At 38.1% G+C, this 20,614-nt stretch overlaps 1 protein-coding gene across 1 annotated transcript in view; it reads right to left on the bottom strand.

Moving 5' to 3' along the window:
- Positions 1-3,507: 3,507 nt before the first annotated feature.
- The window catches only part of btbd16 (BTB domain containing 16), a 71,169-nt gene continuing 54,062 nt past the window's right edge, over positions 3,508-20,614 (bottom strand). Inside the window, exons 8-10 of the mRNA XM_043712687.2 lie at positions 17,472-17,573; positions 4,263-4,451; positions 3,508-3,695 (exon numbers count right to left, since the gene is read on the bottom strand). Coding sequence (XP_043568622.2) covers positions 3,594-3,695; positions 4,263-4,451; positions 17,472-17,573 — 393 coding nt within the window. The 3' untranslated portion in view covers positions 3,508-3,593. The remainder of the gene's footprint in view (positions 3,696-4,262; positions 4,452-17,471; positions 17,574-20,614) is intronic.

The raw sequence follows: 20,614 nt of genomic DNA, 5'->3' as shown, positions 1-20,614 counted from the left end.
AGCTGATTTTAAAAAAAAATTAAGCTTCTGTCAGCTTTTGTTCCACTATCCAATTCGAAGACCTTTAGACCACCCCCACTTCTTTCATCAGCAAGAACCATTCTGTTCTCAAACTTAAAAACTACAATAAAGGTTTCATTGTACAGCTGGATCAGTTCACTTGTTAAGATATCTTTTTTGATGTGAATTGCAGAATAGTCTGTATTCAGAATATTTCTAGTTGCTTTTAGTACACAAAAGTCTAAAAGGATGTATTGTTTTCTAGCTTTATTCATATGAAAATAGATGTGAAATTCTTCAGTGTGTCTGACTGAAGAAAATGTTCCACAAACAGTGGACAGCTTTGAAGGGTAGTGTTAAGTAGAGTTCACATTTAAAACGTAGCTTTCAGTTTGCTAAAATGGAATCTTGGTTTCTATGATGATCTGTACTCTGTTATTCAAATGCCAAACCAATTGAGAATGGTAAGGTTCAGATTGTATTTGTCTTTGAACCATCTGATTTGCACCCAAGTCAGTTGAAAATTCCCTTGTTCAGAATTTTCACAACCCCATGGAGGCAGCTTATGAGGTGGGGAGGCATACAACTTCAGAAAGTCTCCAAGATGAGCTTCTGCCTCCTGCTTCCCAGCCAGCAACAGTAAAATCCCTGACAGAAAATGGCAAGGTGGCCATCTTCTCTTGTGTATGTAACCTTGCTGTATGCAGAACATGGAATTTGTGGAGGCAATTCTCTTCAACCTTCATACTTTATTGTATTGCTCACCTGGTGTTGGTGGTAGCTCCAGTCACCCTGGTGTCCCGGCCACCTCTGCTGCTGCCTCGGCCTCAGCAACGCTCTCACTTGTCTCACAGTGTAGGCTGCCAGCTTCTCTTGCGATGTACCACGCTGCCCTGGGCTCCCATCTCCCAGAACATGCTTCAACCTCTAAGCAGATGACTTGTTAATTGGACCTTTCCTAGTAAGGTAGACAGGTAGACTCCTTCCTAAAACATAAAGGCTTGTAGCCCAGACTTCTGGATATTGACACCACAGGAAATTTCCTGGCTCCCCAATTTTTTTTTTCAGTCAGCTGCTTCTTAGTATTTGAAGGGTACTTGTGCCAAGATTATATAATATTATTTTACAATGTAAATACTTAAGAGTCTTGATTTTTGGCTTGGCAAGTTACCAAAGTATTACTAGGACTGGCTTTGTTGGTTAATCACTGACAAATCAAATTTGTGATCTTCTGTGGTATTGTCAATCAACAAAATAAACTCCATGAATATCATATGATCATAGTTATTTTTTCCATTCACAAGTGAAGAACAGTATGCTTCTCAGTTTAATTAAGCATGAGGTGAGCATTTTCTTGTTTTCACTTTTGTCAAAACTTGAGGCTAAAGTCCTGAACTGCTGAATAAAAACCTTTGTTTTCAAATGCTGCTTGGATATGGGATGCAGAATGCACAAATTTAGCATGATGTTACAAACTAGCTTCTAACAGTTTCAAACCCATTGTCAGTGTACACTATAAAGGCTATTATCTGTTTTAGATGTAGGTTTGCTTGCTGAGCTGGAAGGTTCATTTTCAGATGTTTCATTACCCTACTAGGTAACATCTTCAGTGGGCCTCAGGTGAAGCAATGCTGAAAATTCCTGCTTTCTATTTATATGTTTGGGTTTCTTTGGGTTGGTGATGTCATTTTCTGTGGTGAAGTCACTTCCTTTTCCATTTCTTAGGGGGTGGTAGATGGGGTCTAACTCAATGTGTTTGTTGATAGAGTTCCAGTTGGAATGCCATGTTTCTAGAAATTCTCCTGTGTGTCTTTGCTTGGCTTGTCCTAGGATGGATGTGTTGTCCCCGTCAAAGTGGTGTCCTTCCTCATCCATATGTGAGGATACTAGTGCGAGAGGGTCATGTCTTTTTGTGGCTAGTTGGTGTTCATGTATCCTGGTGGCTAGTTTTCTGCCTGTTTGTCCAATGTAGTGTAGTTACAGTCCTTGCTCAGTATTTTGTAAATGACATTAGTTTTGCTTGTTGTCTGTATAGGGTCTTTCAAGTTCATTAGCTGCTGTTTTAGTGTGTTAGTGGGTTTGTGGGCTACCATGATGCCAAGGGTCTAAGTAGTCTGGCAGTCATTTTTGAGATGTCTTTGATGTAGAGGAGAGTGGCCAGGGTTTCTGGAAGTGTTTTGTCTGCTTGTTTGGGTTTGTTGCTGAGAAATCAGCAGACTGTGTTCAAAACGTATTCAAAAATTATTTTGAAAAGTATTTAGAAAGAATAGGTACCCAATGAACACAGTCTACTGATTTCTCAGCAACAAATCCAAACAAGCAGACAAAACACGTCCAGAAACCCTTGCTACTCTCCTCTACATCAAAGACATGTCGGAAATGACTGTCAGACTACTCAGACCTCTTGGCATCATGGTAGCCAACAAACCCACCAACACACTAAAACAGCAGCTTGAAAGACCCTATACAGACAACAAGCAAAACTGTCATTTACAAAATACAGTAACAAACACTACGTTGGACAAACGGGAGGAAAACACTACATTGGATAAACAGGCCACCAGGATACATGAACACCAATTAACCACAAAAAAATGACCCTCTCTCACTAGCATCCATACATACGGATGAGGAAGGACACCACTTCGACTGGGATAACACATCCATCCCAGGACAAGCCAAACAAAGTTACGTATGAGAATTCCTAGAAGCATGGCATTCCAACCGGAACTCTATCAACAAGCACGTCGAGTTAGACCCCATCTACCACTCCCTGAGAACAGGAACCGGAAGTGACTTCACCACAGGAAATAACATCACCAACCCAAAGAAACCCAAACATATAAATAGAAAGCAGGTATTTTCAGCATTGCTTTACCTGAGGCCCATTGAAGATGTTACCTAGTAGGGTAACGAAATGTCTGGAAATGAACCTTCCAGCTCAGCGAACAAACCTACATCCAAAACCTCAGCCTGAGCAACAAATCTTCTCAAAACTTGCTATTATCTGTTCCCAGCATACTCAAGGTTACTCCTTACCATCAGAGTTGAGGAAAAGGGAAATTAGCAATTTGACATTCCCATTTATTCTCAGATGCAAAATCAATCTCTCTCCATTACTGTGGTGTGAAAATCAGATGAATTTGTTAATATGTTAAATATAAAACTCAAATAATGTTGGTAATCGACATCAGATGAATCAGTTTCAGCAGCCTTTATAGTTTATAGTTAATATTTTTAGCATTTGGAAATGTTAATCTGTGCAATATACTAATAAAAGATCCACACCTGAAATAATAGTTATTCTGTACTTTCCATAGATGATGTTCAGAATGCTGAATGTTTGGCATTTTGTGTCTTTTATGTTTTTTCATGTTCTGTACTGACACTTCAGACCAGTGTCTTCTGCAATTAAAAGGCCTTTACCATTCATGTTTAGTACTTTGGCAAAAAAAAAGAGTTCACTGTAGTTTTGCAGGCATGTGTTTACTAACAGGAAACTTACAAAGGTAAAATGAAGTTGACATCCCCTCTGAGGTGAAATTTTTGAAACAAATAGTTGTTTCTTAATAATGGTATCTCATTCACTCATCTTACAACACACTTTTGGACAGTTTGTTTCCTTTGAAAGATACCGGGAAAAAAAGAGCAAAGGTCGCATAAACAGGCATTGTCAATCCAGCCACCGATAGGACCTGAGAAAAACATAAGGATCATTAATTTTCTTTGACACAAACAATTTTATATGAATACGTCATTTGTGAAATAATACAAAAGCTGTTTTTATATTGTGGCCTTTGCTTTGCAATGTACAGCGAATATTCCTGTAGGCTGTATTGTAAGGTCCAGCGTTGCATGCATGCGCTGGCTGTCCTGACATTTTGGCCAAAACAGATCACATTTACAGAATTTGTATGGCATAACATAACAAAATGTCACTACCAAAATGTGCTAATCCTTCTCCAGTGTACATTTTAGTCTATTAATAATGTCAGAACGAAACTGTGGAAAACAGAAGCTCTGCACCACAGAAACTGTGTCTGCTTAAAAAATTAAAAACATTAATTTATCACTACAATTCACCATTATTTTTCTAGTACCCCTAAAGTAAATAACATTATAATTGAATTTATAATTATTGCATTCATTTTACAATTAGAATATTACTTTGTTAATTCTTAATCATTAGGCTAAATTGTTCGTAGGATTTTTTAAAAATCTTGTGGAAATTGTTTATTTAAGATATTGAACTAATTACTAACCTGACTTTGGCTGCATTTCTTGGTGGTGCCAAATTTCTGGCATATGTAACCAGTACTAAAGACTTTCCATTCTTCATCAACCAAAGCCTGTACTTGAATTTCATATTTCACATCACGTTCATGTCGTAAGCTAAAGGCTTTGTGTTCAGTAATTCCAAAAGGCATACTTGGATCTGCAGGACTTATTCTCTGGAAATGAACAGTATTTTCAAACAAACAATTAATATCAGTGAAACCAAGAGGAGTTTCGCTGAAGGTTCATTGACCATCGATATTCAATTCCTTTAAGGCTTGTGGATTGTTTAAACACCTTTTTACATACTAAAAATGAGGAAATGTAGAAGTGGAGGTTGTGGTATTGGAGAAAACTTGGGAAGGTGGCAGTCCTAGCAAACTTAATCGCGGAATTTAATAATCATTTTTTACAATTCCTTTTCCTGCCCAACAGCCAGTAAAATTGGAAGGTTGGCAATTCGGTGAACTTGGTGAAATTGTTCGGGGTAGCATCTGGAAATTTGGAAAAGATCAGTGGAGGTAGGCTCAATAAACAAAAAGACAAGGGGAGGGATTCTTGGCAGATGTGAAACTCAAAGCAGTCCAATTGAGGAAGTGGATATTGGAAGTTGAAGGATCTAGTCATTTGTACCATCAGCGAGCTGCAGTGTAATTTAATTAAAGATTTACCTTAGAAACCAAGATTCTCTCAGACTCTTCCAGAGTCACACATTTCCACAGAAAGTGTTTACCTACTTTAACCAACTTCTCAGTTCCTCAATTAGCTGCTAAGTTTCTCAAGCCTTGGGGAAACAGGCTGGATTGCATTAAATTTAGATCAAGTTCTGAGCTGATTTAAATATTGTAAAGAGGTGTCTCACCTCAAAAAACCAGAATACATGCATATCATGTAACCCATCTCCAAACAATGGCAACGGTAGTGGACTGGGTCACATTTCATAATTCCTGCTCATTATGAGGAGGATTATTACTGATCCCATTACTTTATGTCATAAAAACATTCCCCCATTCTTCATTCATAGAAGAATAACAGATACAAAAAGAGGAACTTTATTTCCTTAATTTCTAACAGATATGAAGATACTGAATTAAAGGAAATCACAATACAGCAAAACTGAAGAATCCTTGATTTATTGACAAATTTATAGAATGAATCTTTTAACAAATACAATACAAGGTAATTCCTTTCTGCAGTCCTAATTTGAAACATATTTGTTTGGATTTTTTTGTATGTTGGTTAACAAAAGTGTTACAATTATGAGGGATCTAGGTGTACAGGTCCAGATATCCCTGAAAATAGCAACACAAATGGATAAGGTGGTCAAGGCCAGGGCATTGAATATAAAAGTTGGCAAGTTATGTTCGAGGTGTATGAAACTTTAATTAAGCCACATGTGGAATATTACATGCATTTCTGGTTCCATACTACCAGAAGAACGTGGAAGCTTTGGGGAGAGTGCAGGGAAGGTTTACCAGTATGTTGCCGGTCTGGAGGGTTTTCGGTGTGAGGAGAAGTTGGATAAATCGGATTGTTTTCACTGGAAGGACAGAGGCTGATGGGTGACCTGATAGACATCTACAAAATTATGAGAGGCCTAGATTGGGTGGATAGTCAGAGGCTTTTTCTCAGGATAGAAAGGTCAACTATTAATAGGAATGATTTAGAGGGATATGGGCCAAGTGCTGGCAAATGTGACTAGATTAGGTTAGGATATCTGGTCGGCATGGACGAGTTCGACCAAAGAGTCTGTTTCCATACTGTACATCTGTATGACTCTAATATCAAGAGGGCATGGGTTCAAGGTGAGAGGGATAGGTTTAGGGAAGATGTACAGGCAAGGGTTTTCACAGAGAGGATGGCGTGTGCCTGGAACGCACTGCGAGTGGAGGTGATGAAACAGGCACATTAGCAACGTTTAAGGAGCATCTTGATAGTCACATAAACATGAGCCGACAGAGGGATAGAAACCACCCATGGGCAATAAGTAGTAGGTCTAAATAAGGAATAGGAATTGGCGCAGGCTTGGTATGCGGAAGGGCCTTTTCCTGTGCTGTTTTGTATTTTATTGTATTATATACCATCCTGGCCACTAATATTTTTCTCTCTCCATATATTGTTGTGTTGTGCTTTTGCAAAAGTCAACAGACTGCCCATAACTTTTCAAACTAACTCTTCTTGAATGTACGTATGACAAAATTAATATTTAATAAGAAAGGCCAAAAAGTCTGTGAATGAGAACAAGTTAGTAGTATGTCTAGGCAAGTGTATTTCAACATTTATGCATGCAGGTGAGTGCACAATAATCACACAAGGTCCAAAATGTTTGCCATTTTCTCTGATACAAAAATTGAAACATAAATTTCTCTGCTCCACTTCGAAATAAAAACCATGTGTGCAAACAAGAATTTCAATGAATGTACTTTTGTAAACACCACCAATTAGTGATGAATAGATTCACCCACTTCATTATGACAGCAACTGTGCATGCAAACCCATTGACAATGCTTTGACCTGGGACTTATGTCTGACCATAACGAATTCCACTGTGTTTCAGTCACTTTGTAGATCTCCTTTTCTTTCTTGCAGATGAATATGTGTTTAAAGTAAATTAATTTGATTAAGCTGTTTCCCCCAATCATTGTACTTAACTGATGTTTTAGTCTCTTATCAAAGTCTGTGTGTTTCTTGTTGATATGTGCAATGTTAAGTCTCAATTAGCCTGAAGAAGAGCACTGGTGTGTGGCTGGCCAGCCATCAGATGAACTGCACTTGAACACAAAACTTCTGTGGTGTGTAACAGTACCTTAAGGAGGCCTTTCTGGTACAGTAGCCAAGTCCCTAAGTCTGAGACAAAAAGGAGGTTCAAGTCCTAACTGCATCAGAGATATGTCATAACATTTCTTAATAGATTGATTAAAAATACCTGATAGTACCTTCAAGGCCCTTGTGGTGCAGTGACAGTGTTGCTATCTCTAAGCTAAGAGACCTAGCTTCAAATCCCACCTTCTCCAGAGCTGTATAATAACATTTCTGAGCAGGTTGATTAGAAAGTGCCTAATAGTAAAAAATTTTGTGACATAGGATTTGCATTTGTGACATAGGATTCCTTTTCACTCTGGGGCTCATTATTTTCAGTGGCAAACCTCAATCATTTGTACAGGGTTACATGATAACACAAAATCTATGCTGACATAAATGCCAGCAGGTTATGGACCTCTGAATGCCACATGGCCAATTGCGCACTGATAAAGATAAGGAACAAAGAAAGTTTACAGCCCAGGAACAGGCCCTTTGGCCCTCCAAGCCTGTGCCGATCCAAATCCACTGTCTAAACCTATCGCCCAATTCCTAAGATTCTGTATCCCTCTGCTCCCCACACAAAACCATGTTGCCTGTCAGTGATAAATCCATTCTCTTCCAAATATAAATAGATCCAATCCCTCAGTACCTTCTCCAATAACTTTCCCATCACTGATGTCAGGCCTCCTGGTCTGTAATTACCTGGACTACCCCTACTACCCTTCTTGAACAGGGGGACAACATTAGCAAAGAAGTTAAAGAAAACAGTGACCCCACTGTAATCAAAGCATCTTTCTCATTGATTATGTAAGGGGAGACCAGTGACCTGTGTTGTATCGCCCTCCATTGAAAAACAGAATCAGTCAAATCACAACAAAATGTGACATGGCTGCTGAACATGATGGATCTCGCCCTGCCTCAGCTCAGTCCATACTCACCAATTCTCAAAGATAGAGCCTGTGGTTTCTTCTCAATTTGACCATGAGTTTCATTTGTAATATCTGTGCAAGTGGTTGTTTCAAGTTGGAATCAATCTAACATCTTCTGGATTCTGCAAATAATTCGTCTTTTCTTCTCTCTTGCATATTAACACGCATGGTCTACCATGTGTTCCAGACTACAGACTTGAATATGTGCTATCAGACTTGGATATGTGCCAACTTTGCCTTTAAGGATAAGAGTTGTGGGAAATGAGACGGGGGAGTTGAACCATTGAAATTCCTTCACATAGCACATACTTTTTCTCATTAAAGCACACAGAAGTTTTCACTTCCACAACATTATTTGCCTTCTCCTTAGTCACAAAGTTTCAACAATAGTCAATTTTTAAATACTAATCTTTTACCATTCTCTTTTTCGTTGTGCATGTTGATTGACTGTGTTCAAACCATTTGTTTAACATGTGCCAACTTTTTCAAACTTATTCCAGAACTCTTGGTATGTTCTCCAGGTTGACAGCAAGTTCTGTCCTGTCATGCTAAGTTCCCATGCTCTGCATATTTTGAGTGAAGGCACTCCTCATCCAAATCTGCTGATGTTATAATGGTTGTGGCAAATATCCAGAATCTTGTCCAATTGACAAACTTTGTAAAATATTTAGGAGAAACATAGGACTGCAAATACTGAGGAGTCAGAGTCGATACATGTGGTGCCTGGAAAATATTTGATCAGTTAATTGTTTAACAAGCATTAAAAATGAAAAAAAATGATGACAGAACAAGGATCTGGCCATTCTATCCATTGTATTCATACCAGCTGTCTGCAAATACAATTTGTTAGTCCTATATTCCTACCTTTATCATTTTTCTTCTCTTCAGATAATTGTCCAGTTTTGTTTGAATCTGCCTCTCCTATATTCTCAGATAATGCATTTCAGATCCTGAAAACTTCTGCATAAAGAGGTTTTTCCTTTTGTCATCTTTAGTGCTTTTGTCATTCATCTTAAATTGGTGTCTGACCCCTTCTACTAACAGAACAGTATCTCGCTATCTATTCTATCTTGAACACTCCTGATTTTGAATAACTTCAACAAATCCCCTCTCAGCTTTTGGTCCATGAAAAATACAATTCAATCTCTCAAATCGATCCATGTAACTGAAGTTCCCCATTCCTGGAAAGCATTATTGTAAATCTTACTGCACCCTCTCTAATGTCTTCACATACCTCTTAAAATGTGGAGCCCAAAATTGGACACACTATTCCAAGCGCTATAAATGGTTCACCTTAACTTTCTTGCTTTTACATGGCCAAGATCCTTTTTGTCTTTTCAGCCATTTTCAGCCATATGTCTGGCCACTTTCAACACTTTGTGCACAAATACTCACAGGACTCTGTCAGGTCACTTGTAATTTCTGTGACCTTGAGGCATTGGTTAATTTGAATGTGGAAGGTTGCAGCTCCATTGCAATATCTATGCAAGCTTCTCCCCAAGCTTTTGCTGTGCTTCGGTTCGATATTCCTGACCTTTGGCCATCCAGTTTGTCCCACCCAAAATGGGAGCACAAGATGTTTGCTGTTATGCTTATGGTCTTCAATAACCACTGGCCTTCACATGGGCATCATCAGACCCCTAACAAAAATCCTTTCAATTTAATTTGGTAAGCTTCCTTTCACATTTTGTTCTTGTTACAGTGTTCTTTCAGATTGATCATTTGCTTACTTGTTGATTTAGTTACTCAAAAGAGTATGCACACAGGTCTCTCTGCTCCTGCAAACCTGACAGAATTATATTCTTTATTTTACATCATCATATCTCATTTTTTCTCTGAACATGAACCATTTCACACTTCTCCATATTAACTTCCACATACCTCATATTCACTAATTCCACCAGCCACTCTATGTCTGCATGTAGCCATTATTATCCTCCTTGCATCTGTGAAACCCCCTGTGATTATACTAGATAAACTACAAATAAAGTTGGCATTATTCTGCTTTGAGAGTATGGTGCTGGAAAAGAGGAGAATTAGCGTTTCAAGCATTATTCTGCTTGTATAGCATTCAAAGTGTAGACTGCCAGACCATTCCACTATTTCTATGATGAGATGCAGTAAGAGGACTGCCAAAGAAAAGCAGGAAGAAAGACTTGTTAGGTGATCGTTGAGGGTAGAGCAGAGGATGTTGTCTACATGAATTTTAGTAAGGCTTTCGACAAGGTCCCTCCTGGTAAGCTCATCCAGAAGATTAAGGTGCATGGTATCCACGGTGATATGGGCGCATGGATTCAAAATTGGCTTTCCCATAGAGGGTGGAGGGTAGTGATGGAAGGGTGTTTATCATGCTGGAGGTCTGTGGCTAGTGGTGTTGCGTAGGAATCTGTACTGGGACCTCTGCTGTATCAGATATATATGAATGATTTGGGTGAAAATGTAGATAGGTGGGTTAGTAAATTTGTAGTTGATACAAAGTTCATTGGAGTTGTGGGTAGCATAGATGGTTATAAAAGGATATAGCAGGATTTAGATCAGTTGCAGTTATGGGCAGAGAAATGGCAGATGGAGTTTAATCTGGGTAAGTGTGAAATGCTGCACTTTGGGAGATCAAATATTAAGGAAAAGTGTACAGTTAGTAGCAGGACCCTGAACAGCATTGATGTACAAAGCTTTCAAGTGCATGGCTCCCTGAAAGGGGCCACACAAGCAGACAGGATGGTAAAGAAGACATATGGCATATTGGTCGGTGAATTGAGTACAGGAGTCAGAATGTCATGTTGCAATTTTATAAGACTTTGGTCAGGCCGCACTTAGAGTATTGCTTTCAATTCTGGTTGCCACATTACAGGAAGGATGTGGAGGCTTTGGAGAGAATGCAGAAGTAGTTTACCAGGATGCTGCCTGGATTAGAAGGTATGAGCAATAAGGAGAGGCTAGAAAAAAACTTGGGTTGTTTTCTCTGGAGTGGCAGAGACTGAGGGGAGACTTGATAAAAGTCTATAAAATTATGAGATGCATAGATAGGGTTGATGGTCAGAATCTTTTTCCCAGAGTCTAAAACTAGAGGGCATGCATTTAAGATGAGATGAGAAAGGTTCAAAGAAGCTTTATTTCTCAGAGCAATGCCTTGATCAATCAAAATCACTCTACCTGGTTGACAATCTAAATGAAGTTTGGGTAGTTAACTGTCAGTCACAAGAAATTGATGCATTCTACATGGCAACGCCTCTAACAATCAACTTGGCAACCAATGAGCACTCTTCTCTCATACAATATAAATGATGTTTGCTCTTTAATTGTACTCTTGCAAACATCCTGATGAGTCCTGATGTGTTTTTTTAACACAGGGAGTTGGCAGCAGTCCTGATGTGTTTTTTTAACACAGGGAGTTGGCAGGAGTCAGGAACTCGCAACCAGAAGTGGAGGTGGAGGGTGATACAATAGGGGCATTCAAGGGACTTATAGATAAGTACATGAATATGCAGAGAATGGAGGGATATGGGCCAAGGGCAGGCAGAAGGGATTAGTTTAACTTGGCATCACGTTCTACACAACATCGTGGGCCAAAGGGTCTGCTCCTGTGCTGTACATTTCTATGTTCTCTATTCAAAAGACAAGATGAGTAAATTATATCACGCAAACTGATGAAAGACCCTAATGTCCTGCAAAACGCTCAGTTCATCTCAGATTACCCTGGAAGGGCAAGGTATGTGAAAAAAATTGATCAATAGGTGAAGCAAGCTGCTTCAAGCTGTCACGGTGCAGTAGCAACACAAGTGATGTTTATCACTAACATGCTACTATCAAGCCAAAAAGACATTATGCCTATTACCCAAATGAGTAAAGTCATATGAGAATTTCAATGCTGCTGTGATGTCAAGTATATAGATAGTATGTACCAAAGACTCTGGATCATATGAAATATCACATCCCCTTGGCTGTTCTCAACATGCATGATACTGAATCCATCCACTAGTCTGTGCTTACAAAACTCAAAACAAGTGCCTAATATTAGACGTGTCCCCGTGAGCGACATCATTTGCTAAATAATCCGAAACGTGTAAAGATTTATGCTGACAACCACATCGAGATTATCAATCTGGCTTTCAATGTGGTGCAGTTGCACATATGGGAACTGTAAGGGACCTTTTTTTTTGTTTTGTACTGTAAATTGGAAAACAGAAGTTGAACACTGAATACAGCTAAAAAGTACTAGCAGAGGATCTTCTTTGCAATTTGAAGATCAAGTGGCATTGCATAGTGCACACATAAGCTACACACAAAAAAGCTGATATTACTTTTTGGTGCAGTGAGTTAAATACTTTGAGACAAAGGGATAGCAGGAGTGTTGAGGCCAAGGAAAAAAGCTGCCTAATAACAGCCTTCGAATTGGTCCAGTTGTTGTCTTTTAAAAACTTGTTTAACTCAACAAAATATATGATGGCTACTTTCTGCTTTATTTCTCAGAGCAATGCCTTGATCAATCAAAATCACTCTACCTGGTTGACAATCTAAATGAAGTTTGGTAGTTAACTGTCAGTCACAAGAAATTGATGCATTCTACATGGCAACGCTTCTAACAATCAACTTGGCAACCAATGAGCACTCTTCTCTCATACAATATAAATGATGTTTGCTCTTTAATTGTACTCTTGCAAACGTCCTGATGAGTTCAAGATGAAAAGCTTTGACAAAATGTGCCATTTTTCAGAAAAATTAAATATTTCTAATAGTGGATGCAGGTTGGGAGTGGGTGCAAACATAATGGACCTGCTGTCCATGCTATTTTATGTGTTCCTGCTTTCAAATAGCCCAGTCAGGGAGCTGTAGAATTCACCCCTTCATCCAGGTCCACGATATTTTAAGGCAAGTGTCTTCTTTCTTAGAATTAATTACTCATGAGAATTTCTGTCACTTTGAATCAGAGAATTTTTGAAATTTACCGTAGTGTCCTTATTGTAGCCTGGAGATTTCCCTTCCTAGGTCATTTTATACTTCGCCACACCCAGAGCATAGTCTCCGCAGGGCCACAATCTCTTATAAATTTGTACACTATTGGTGAATTTTTTTGCAGCATAGACTTTTATATCCATTGACAATTAAGTTGGCACAACCTCATTAGGGTCATTAAATTACTCATTTTGAAATATCTGCCTTTTACTTTATTTCAGAATGCTTTAACCAGTCGGCTTCTCCATATAATGTTATGCAGAAAGAACTTTGTGATTTAACTACATGCATGGAGATGGTCAGTGTGTGTGTCATTCAAAGTTTTAATTAGGCTTGCTTAATGCATTTGTTTTCTGGAATGCCTTCCATTTTTTGACTTTAGATTTGTTTCCATCAAGACCTTTCTTCAGGATTTTCCATTTCTCATACCAATTTTGAATAGCACCATCCAATGTGACAAGGTTCAGAAATACCTTGAAGGTATTTACTGTGCCACATATTCATCCGGTGTGAAAAAATGTCAATGCTGTGACAGGTGGCAAGGCAAATGTGTTTTCTTGCTTTGAGATAATTAAAGATTGTGTGTACCACAATAACAGCCACACCCTTAGATGGTGAGCTGACACTTATTAAGAGGTGTCACTGCTAACTTTTTTGATCCCAGCAAACTGATAGCAGGACATGTTTTTGCACGCTGGAAACCTACTTAAATTGGGGGCGGGGGTTAAACTTTGCAAAACTAGAACAGAACAAGTATCTTGAGTTGCTGGTTTAAACACAGACACATAAGCCAGTTGAAATCACAATTTTGCCACCATCTTAAGATTGGGGTTTTGAATTAGTATTTTAATTTCAGTTGTCTTTTTCCTACACAAGAGGAACTTTGAGAAAATGTTTCACATAATTATCTTTCAAAAGCAAAGGTTTGTCACCTTTTTATGGGATTTGTGCATTTATGATTTATTGATTTTATGTTGAAACATCAATGTGTGTAAATTTTGCTTGATTTTATTTGCCCTGCTTCCAAGGTACACCTGCTAAAACCCTCCATCACTTACTTAAGTAGTTCAACTACTCATGCAGAGGACCAAACTACACAAATTTCCTCTGTATTTTTGTGAGCAGCATGTTGTCACTGAATTACATCCAAAAATTCAGGCCGTCATCATCTAGTCACCTGATATCAGCATAACTGAGATTTCTGAAGTTCAATAGTGATTTTCATAACAGTTTAAAAACATCGAATCTGTCTTCAGATCAGCTCCACACTTAACAAAGGCTTTGTAATTCTCTGAATACCTGAAATTTTTAAGACTGCAATGCTCTGCTAACAAAAACAGTCAGAATGACTGAGCAGCAGGGATTGCTTTCCAAATGAACGTGCTCATATTCTGTATAATAACATAAGGAGGAGAACAAGAGGATGTGGGGGTGATGTGATTTTGCATTTACCCTGTTGGTGAAGCTCTTTCTTGACACTTTTTTAACGTTTCAGCATAGCAGCAAACCAAATTGACTCTTCAGGAAAACTGGTGTACTTTCCAAGTCATAAGCTTGCCACAGAAACCAAGCTATATATTTCTGCATTATGTTTGAGCATACCAAATAGGAGCAGGAGTAGGCCATTTGATCCATCAAGCCCTCTCCACTACATTGATTGGATCATGGATGATTTTTTTGTGGCCTTAACTCCACTTTCCTGCCTGCCTACAAAACCATTATCACGTTTATCAATCAAACATCTAACTTGGCCTTGGATATATTCAATGAATAAAGTTCCAAAGAGTAACAATCCTTTAAGATTTGAGATTCCTCCTCATCTCTGTATTAAATAGGGAACCCCTTACTTTTTAAAGTGTATCCCTGGTTCTCGATTCCCCCATAAAGGTAAACATGCTCCCAGCATCTACTCGGTCGAGCCCCAGTCAGAATCATCAACAAGGTCATTTATTATTCTTTTCAACTCTAATGGGTGTATGCTAATCTGCTCAACCTTTCCTCGAACAATGACACTTTCTTTTCCAGAATCAGATTAATGAACCTTCTCTGAATTACTTCCAATGCACATATATCCCTTAAATAATGAGACCAAATCTGGACACAATTTTCCAGATGCACTCCCACCATACCCTGCACAATTGTAACAAAATTACATCTATATTCAATTGCTTTTGCAACAGAGGCCAACAATTCAATTACCTTCCTAATGAGTTGCTGCACATGTATGTTTTCCCTTTCCTATTCATTTCCAGAGATATTTCCAGAAGTTTGTACTACTGCAATCGTTTTCCATTCAAATAATATTTTGCCGTTCTGTTCTTTTTATCAAAATGGAGAACTTCAAATTTTCGCACTTTATACCCCATCTGACTATATCCCTTTGCAAACTGTCCTCTTAATAATTGTCCTACTTCACTTTGTATTATCAGAACATTTGGCTACAGTATGTCTCTCTCTCTGGAATTAATGTGGTATATAAGCATGGATAGAGGTTTGGCTAACTAACAGAAAACATATGTCTGTTAGTCAGCCAAACCTCTATCCATGTTATGTATCACACTGATATTATGAACATCTATCTTGAACAATGACTTTTTATGTGGTACCTTATCAAATATTATTTGGATGTCCAACATCTGATTTTTCTTCTTTATCCACCCTGCCTTTTAGATTCTGAAAGAAGTCTAATAAATTTGTTAAGCACAATTTATCTTTCACAAAACCATGCTGATAGTATTTTTATTTTCTTGCTACTCCTCATTAATAATGGATTTCAGCATATTCCTGATGACAGATGCTAAACTAGTTGGTGTATAGTTCTTGCTTTCTGTTTTTCTCCTTACTTGAGTAGAGATGTCACATTTGCGGTTTTTAATTTGCTGGGGATATGCCTTTCCAGAATCTAAGGAATTTTGTGAGATTACAACCCATGCAACCATGATCTCTGCAGTTTCTTCCTTTAAGACCCAGGGATGCAGACCAAGAGATCTGTCAGCCTTTAGTCACATTAGCTTTCCTAGTACTTTTTCTCAAGTGATCATTATTGTTTTAAGATCCTCCATCTTTTCACATAAAATGGATCCAAGTAATTTCAGAGTTCCTGGACCAAAAGGCCTAGGTTCAGGCCCCACATATTCCAGAAGTATGGCATAACACAGCTAAATAGGTTGATTTAAAAAGAATTTCTGAACTAAAATATTTCTTTTCGATGTAGGTTATCTCTGTTCGAGTGCCATAGATTTTCCTGCAAAATTTTAATGCAACTTATTAACAATAATAAAAATGATCTTTTATCAATAATCATACTTCAAAACCCACCCTGCTTTGCACAGTCTTCACTTCCACTTTTTCTTACGTCTGCTCGTGATGACGTTTATTTGCAAATAACTCAAGAATTGGGGAAGAAATTAATGAAAATTTATGCAACAAACTGGACCTAAAATATGAAATCATGGTTTTAATTTCAGAATACATGGGAAAAGGTCTCTCAACCTTTCAAAAATGTTTTCTCCACAGAGACACTAAACATGCAATTCTGCGAAGGAACTCTGTAAAGCTAAATTCCAGGACAGTTGTGCAACCTCACAGCCCATCTTTTACGATGACCTGACAGCTGTATGACTGCAGATACATACATTCAATCAATCATGTAGACTTCTCCTTGTAACCGAATTGCATTCCTAAAAGATATTTTTCCAGCTCTTGAAATGGGTGAATTGTCACAGGGTCAATTACTTTTATTGGCAGTGTTCCATATATTCATTAAGGTCAGAGGGTGAAAATTCTTTTACTGTCTAGTCTGGCCTAATAGTGAATAATTTTATATTATGTCTATTTCTATGCTCAGTCTACATTCTGCAGATTTTGGTTATTACATTATCCAGAGCTCTCTGCTTATTATTAACAAATAAATCTACACAGTAGGAATAGAATAAGACATGTTGTCAGGAATGTTTCCTCTATTAGGATGAATAATGATAGTTCTAATCTGGGAACAAATACTACAACATAACTAAGAAAGCTTCACTCTGACCCTACATTTGGAATGATTATCAGAAGTTTGCAAAGGATGTGCTATCAGTCCATGTGAATTATATTCATTTCCTTTAAATGTACTGATGACCAGACACATGATTAAACAGCACTTTATTTGCCTGTGAAACATAGCTGTGTTGTGAAGTTAGTTGTGGATAAGAAAAATTAATCTGATGCATAGTTCCATGTATGTTTCTTGTTCTTCTAAATGTTTCTTTTTGACATCATTCTAAAATATATAGTGATAGAAGAAACCTCATACTATATGGTACTGTTAAAATAAAGTCTCCTTATTATTATGCCAGTTTGCTTCTTTGCAAGCAGACAATGCATCATATGAGAGATATCATTGCCTGCAGTTTCCATTCGGAATTTAATACACAAATAAAAATGCTGCTCTCAAAGGGAAAACTTTCCAAACTGGACTAAGCAAGATTCAGTAATTTTAAGGCCAAATCAGTTTGATTGTTGCCTTACCTGCATGAAAAAACTGCAACTGGAACCTTTCTTTTCTTGAATAGCTTTGAGTTCAAAATAAAATCCACAGTATGAAACAATTTGCGAATGGTACCACGGCTCCTATTTATACATAAGAACCAAAACAAATTGATCCCAAAAACACAAGCATCTGAGTTATTTTAAGTAGTAGTAAAGAATATATAACTTCAATGTTCAACATTATAAAGATATTCAATGCTATTGCTATCATCAGTCACAACTCTCATACAGTTAAGCCAGCTTTCAATTTTTACATACTTACTTTAGATCAAAAATTAAAAACTGAAGTTCCAAACAGCCTGTTTCTAACACTGTTCACAAATATGCCAGATACATCTTTTAATGACAGAATCTTAACTAATATTATAATTATTAAAGAAATAATTATTACTTTGTCTGCTCAATTTATGTGATTAATTATTGAACTCAGCAGATCAGGCACTTATTAATCTAGCATCCCATATTTCAGTAACAAAACCCCATAAACCCCATAATTTCTCTCAAATAGAACAAAGATTGAAATGGGGAGCACAATTGAGAATGCTAGCATTTTAACTTCAAGATGAGTTGTTAGATTACATTATGCACTCCTTCTTCAGATTGTGGCTCTTTTCCAGAGGCATTCAAATTAACTCAATGTCTGCTCACCATCCTATGGAAATAAAACTTGTGCACCTTCAGCTCAATAACAGGAAAAAAAGTATCCATGATTTCAAGTGATAAGTGGTAACTCTGTGCCCAGTGGCCACCCTGTATCAGATAATCATAACTAAGAATAAAGAGTGAAAGTAGTAAAGATGACAACTCCAGAGGAAGGACCCTGATCCTGAAGACCCAGTCACGAATGATGGAGGAAATGAACTTAGTTTCTCCACAAATGCTGCCATAGCCATAGAAGTGTTTTATTTCAGACTCGGACGAATGGAAATGATTAGGCCAAAAAGTTTGTTACTGGCCTTCTTAAAGTAAGTAATGCTGATGAGAACTGGTGTACATAATGATAACAATGCTTAACTATATCCATACTACAGCCCTCCCACTCCACCAAGGACATGCAGGTCCTTGGACTCCTTCATCGCCAGACCATGGCAACATGACGGTTGGAGGAAGAGCGCCTCATCTTCTGCCTGGGAACCCTCCAACCACAAGGGATAAACTCAGATTTCTCCAGTTTCCTTATTTCACCTCCCCCCACCTTGTCTCAGTTAAATCCCTCGAACTCAGCACCGCCTTCCTAACCTGCAATCATCTTCCTGACCTCTCCACCCCCACCCCACTCCGGCCTATCACCCTCACCTTGACCTCCCTCCACCTATCGCATTTCCAACGCCCCTCCCCCTCCCTACCTTTTATCTTAGCCTGCTGGACACACTTTCCTCATTTCTGAAGAAGGGCTTATGCCCGAAACGTCGATTCTCCTGTTCCTTGGATGCTGCCTGACCTGCTGCGCTTTTCCAGCAACACATTTTCAGCATGGATTTGTAAATGGGCAATCATGCGTGATAAATGTGTTGAAGGTTTTTTGGAGATGTTACTAACAAAATTGAGAAAGCAGAGTCATTGGATGTAGCATACTCAGATTTTCAGAAGGGTTTTGTTCAATCTCTCCAACCCCCTCTCCGTTGATTGGTTAGAACAACTAAAGCACATGGCATGTACTGTATCAAGGATTGGCTAACAGACAGAAAATAGAATAGGAACAAAGGGGTCATTATTGCATTGGCATTGATTAGTGGAGACCAGAAGGATGAGTATTTGGTCCCCGGTTGTTCACAATATATATCAATGATTTGGAGCTGAAGATCAAATGTAATATTTCTAAATTTGTGGATAACACAAAGCTGAGTAGAAATCTATGTTATGAGAAATATGTAAAGTGGTTCCAGGAGGATTTGAACAGGCTTTCTGAATAGGCAAAGACATGGCAAATGAAATACAATGTGGAAAAACATTGAAACACTTTGAAACAAATATGCAGAATATTTCTTAAAATGAGAAAAGTTGGAAAGCATAGGTTACAAAGAGACATGGGTATGCTTGTTGATAAATCATTGAAGGCTAACATGCAAGTGCAGCAAGTTGTGCGGAAGGCTAATAGAAGGTTGGCCTTTATTGCAAAAGGACTTGAGTACAGAACCAGAAAAATCTTGTTTCAGTTGGAGAGGAACTTGGTCAGACTACATCTGAAGTAGTGTGTGCAGTTTTGGTTCCTTATCTCAAGAAAATTGTTGTTGCCCAAGAGGGAGTCCAATTAAAGTTTTTTTTTCAGCTCGGCGAACAGAACCCCAACAACGAGCATCCGAGCTACAAATCTTCGCACAAACTTTGAGTCCAATTAAAGTTTACCAGAGTTGTTCCCAACATGGCAGGACTGTCCAATGAAGAGAAATCGGCAATCTGGGTCTATATTCTCTTAATCTTTAAAAAATGAGAGATAATCTCATTGAAACTTACAAAATACTTAAAAGGATAGACAGAGTAGATGCAAATAAGATGTTTCATCTGGTTGAGGAGTCTAGAATCAAGAGGCATAATTTACATAAGGGGGATACTTTAGATCCAAGATGAGGAGGAACTTTTTAACTCATTGGAGTGTCTACCTTTGGAATTCTCAATCACAGAGGGCTATGGAATAACAATCCTAAGTATATTTAAAGATTGAGAGATTTCAGATTATCATGGCATACAGTGTTATGGAGAAGGATTGGGTAAAGGCATTCAAGTGTTGAATAAGCTATGATTATATCGAATGATGGGGCAGGCTTGACAGGCTGAATGACCTCCTCCTGTTCCAATGTTACTATGTTCCTGTATTTATATTCAGTGGTCAGTAGGCAGTTCAAAGTAAGATACTTAGAGAGATATATAGAGTAACACATTAATAGATTGACAATTTTAGGGCTGTGTAATTTCTGGGATCAGTCATTGTTGGGCGATTATAAAAATTCTGGTGACAGTCCTCTTTTCAGTGATCAGGGATCTATCAGAGAAGTTGTAGAGTTTGGATACTATCTCTCATGGAGTTTGTTTGAGGATTATTCCTTTATAGCATAACTATGGCTTTCTTTCTGGTCTATAGAAGACATACTTATATCATTTGAGCTTCCATAAAAGGGGTCCAG

Source organism: Chiloscyllium plagiosum, unplaced genomic scaffold, assembly GCF_037043375.1.
Source record: "Chiloscyllium plagiosum isolate Xiang-an unplaced genomic scaffold, Cpla_swu_hap1 HiC_scaffold_22, whole genome shotgun sequence".
Taxonomy (NCBI): Eukaryota; Metazoa; Chordata; class Chondrichthyes; order Orectolobiformes; family Hemiscylliidae; genus Chiloscyllium; species Chiloscyllium plagiosum.
The sequence above is the reverse complement of the archived record's forward strand: the minus strand, read 5'-3'. Positions and strand labels throughout refer to the sequence as shown.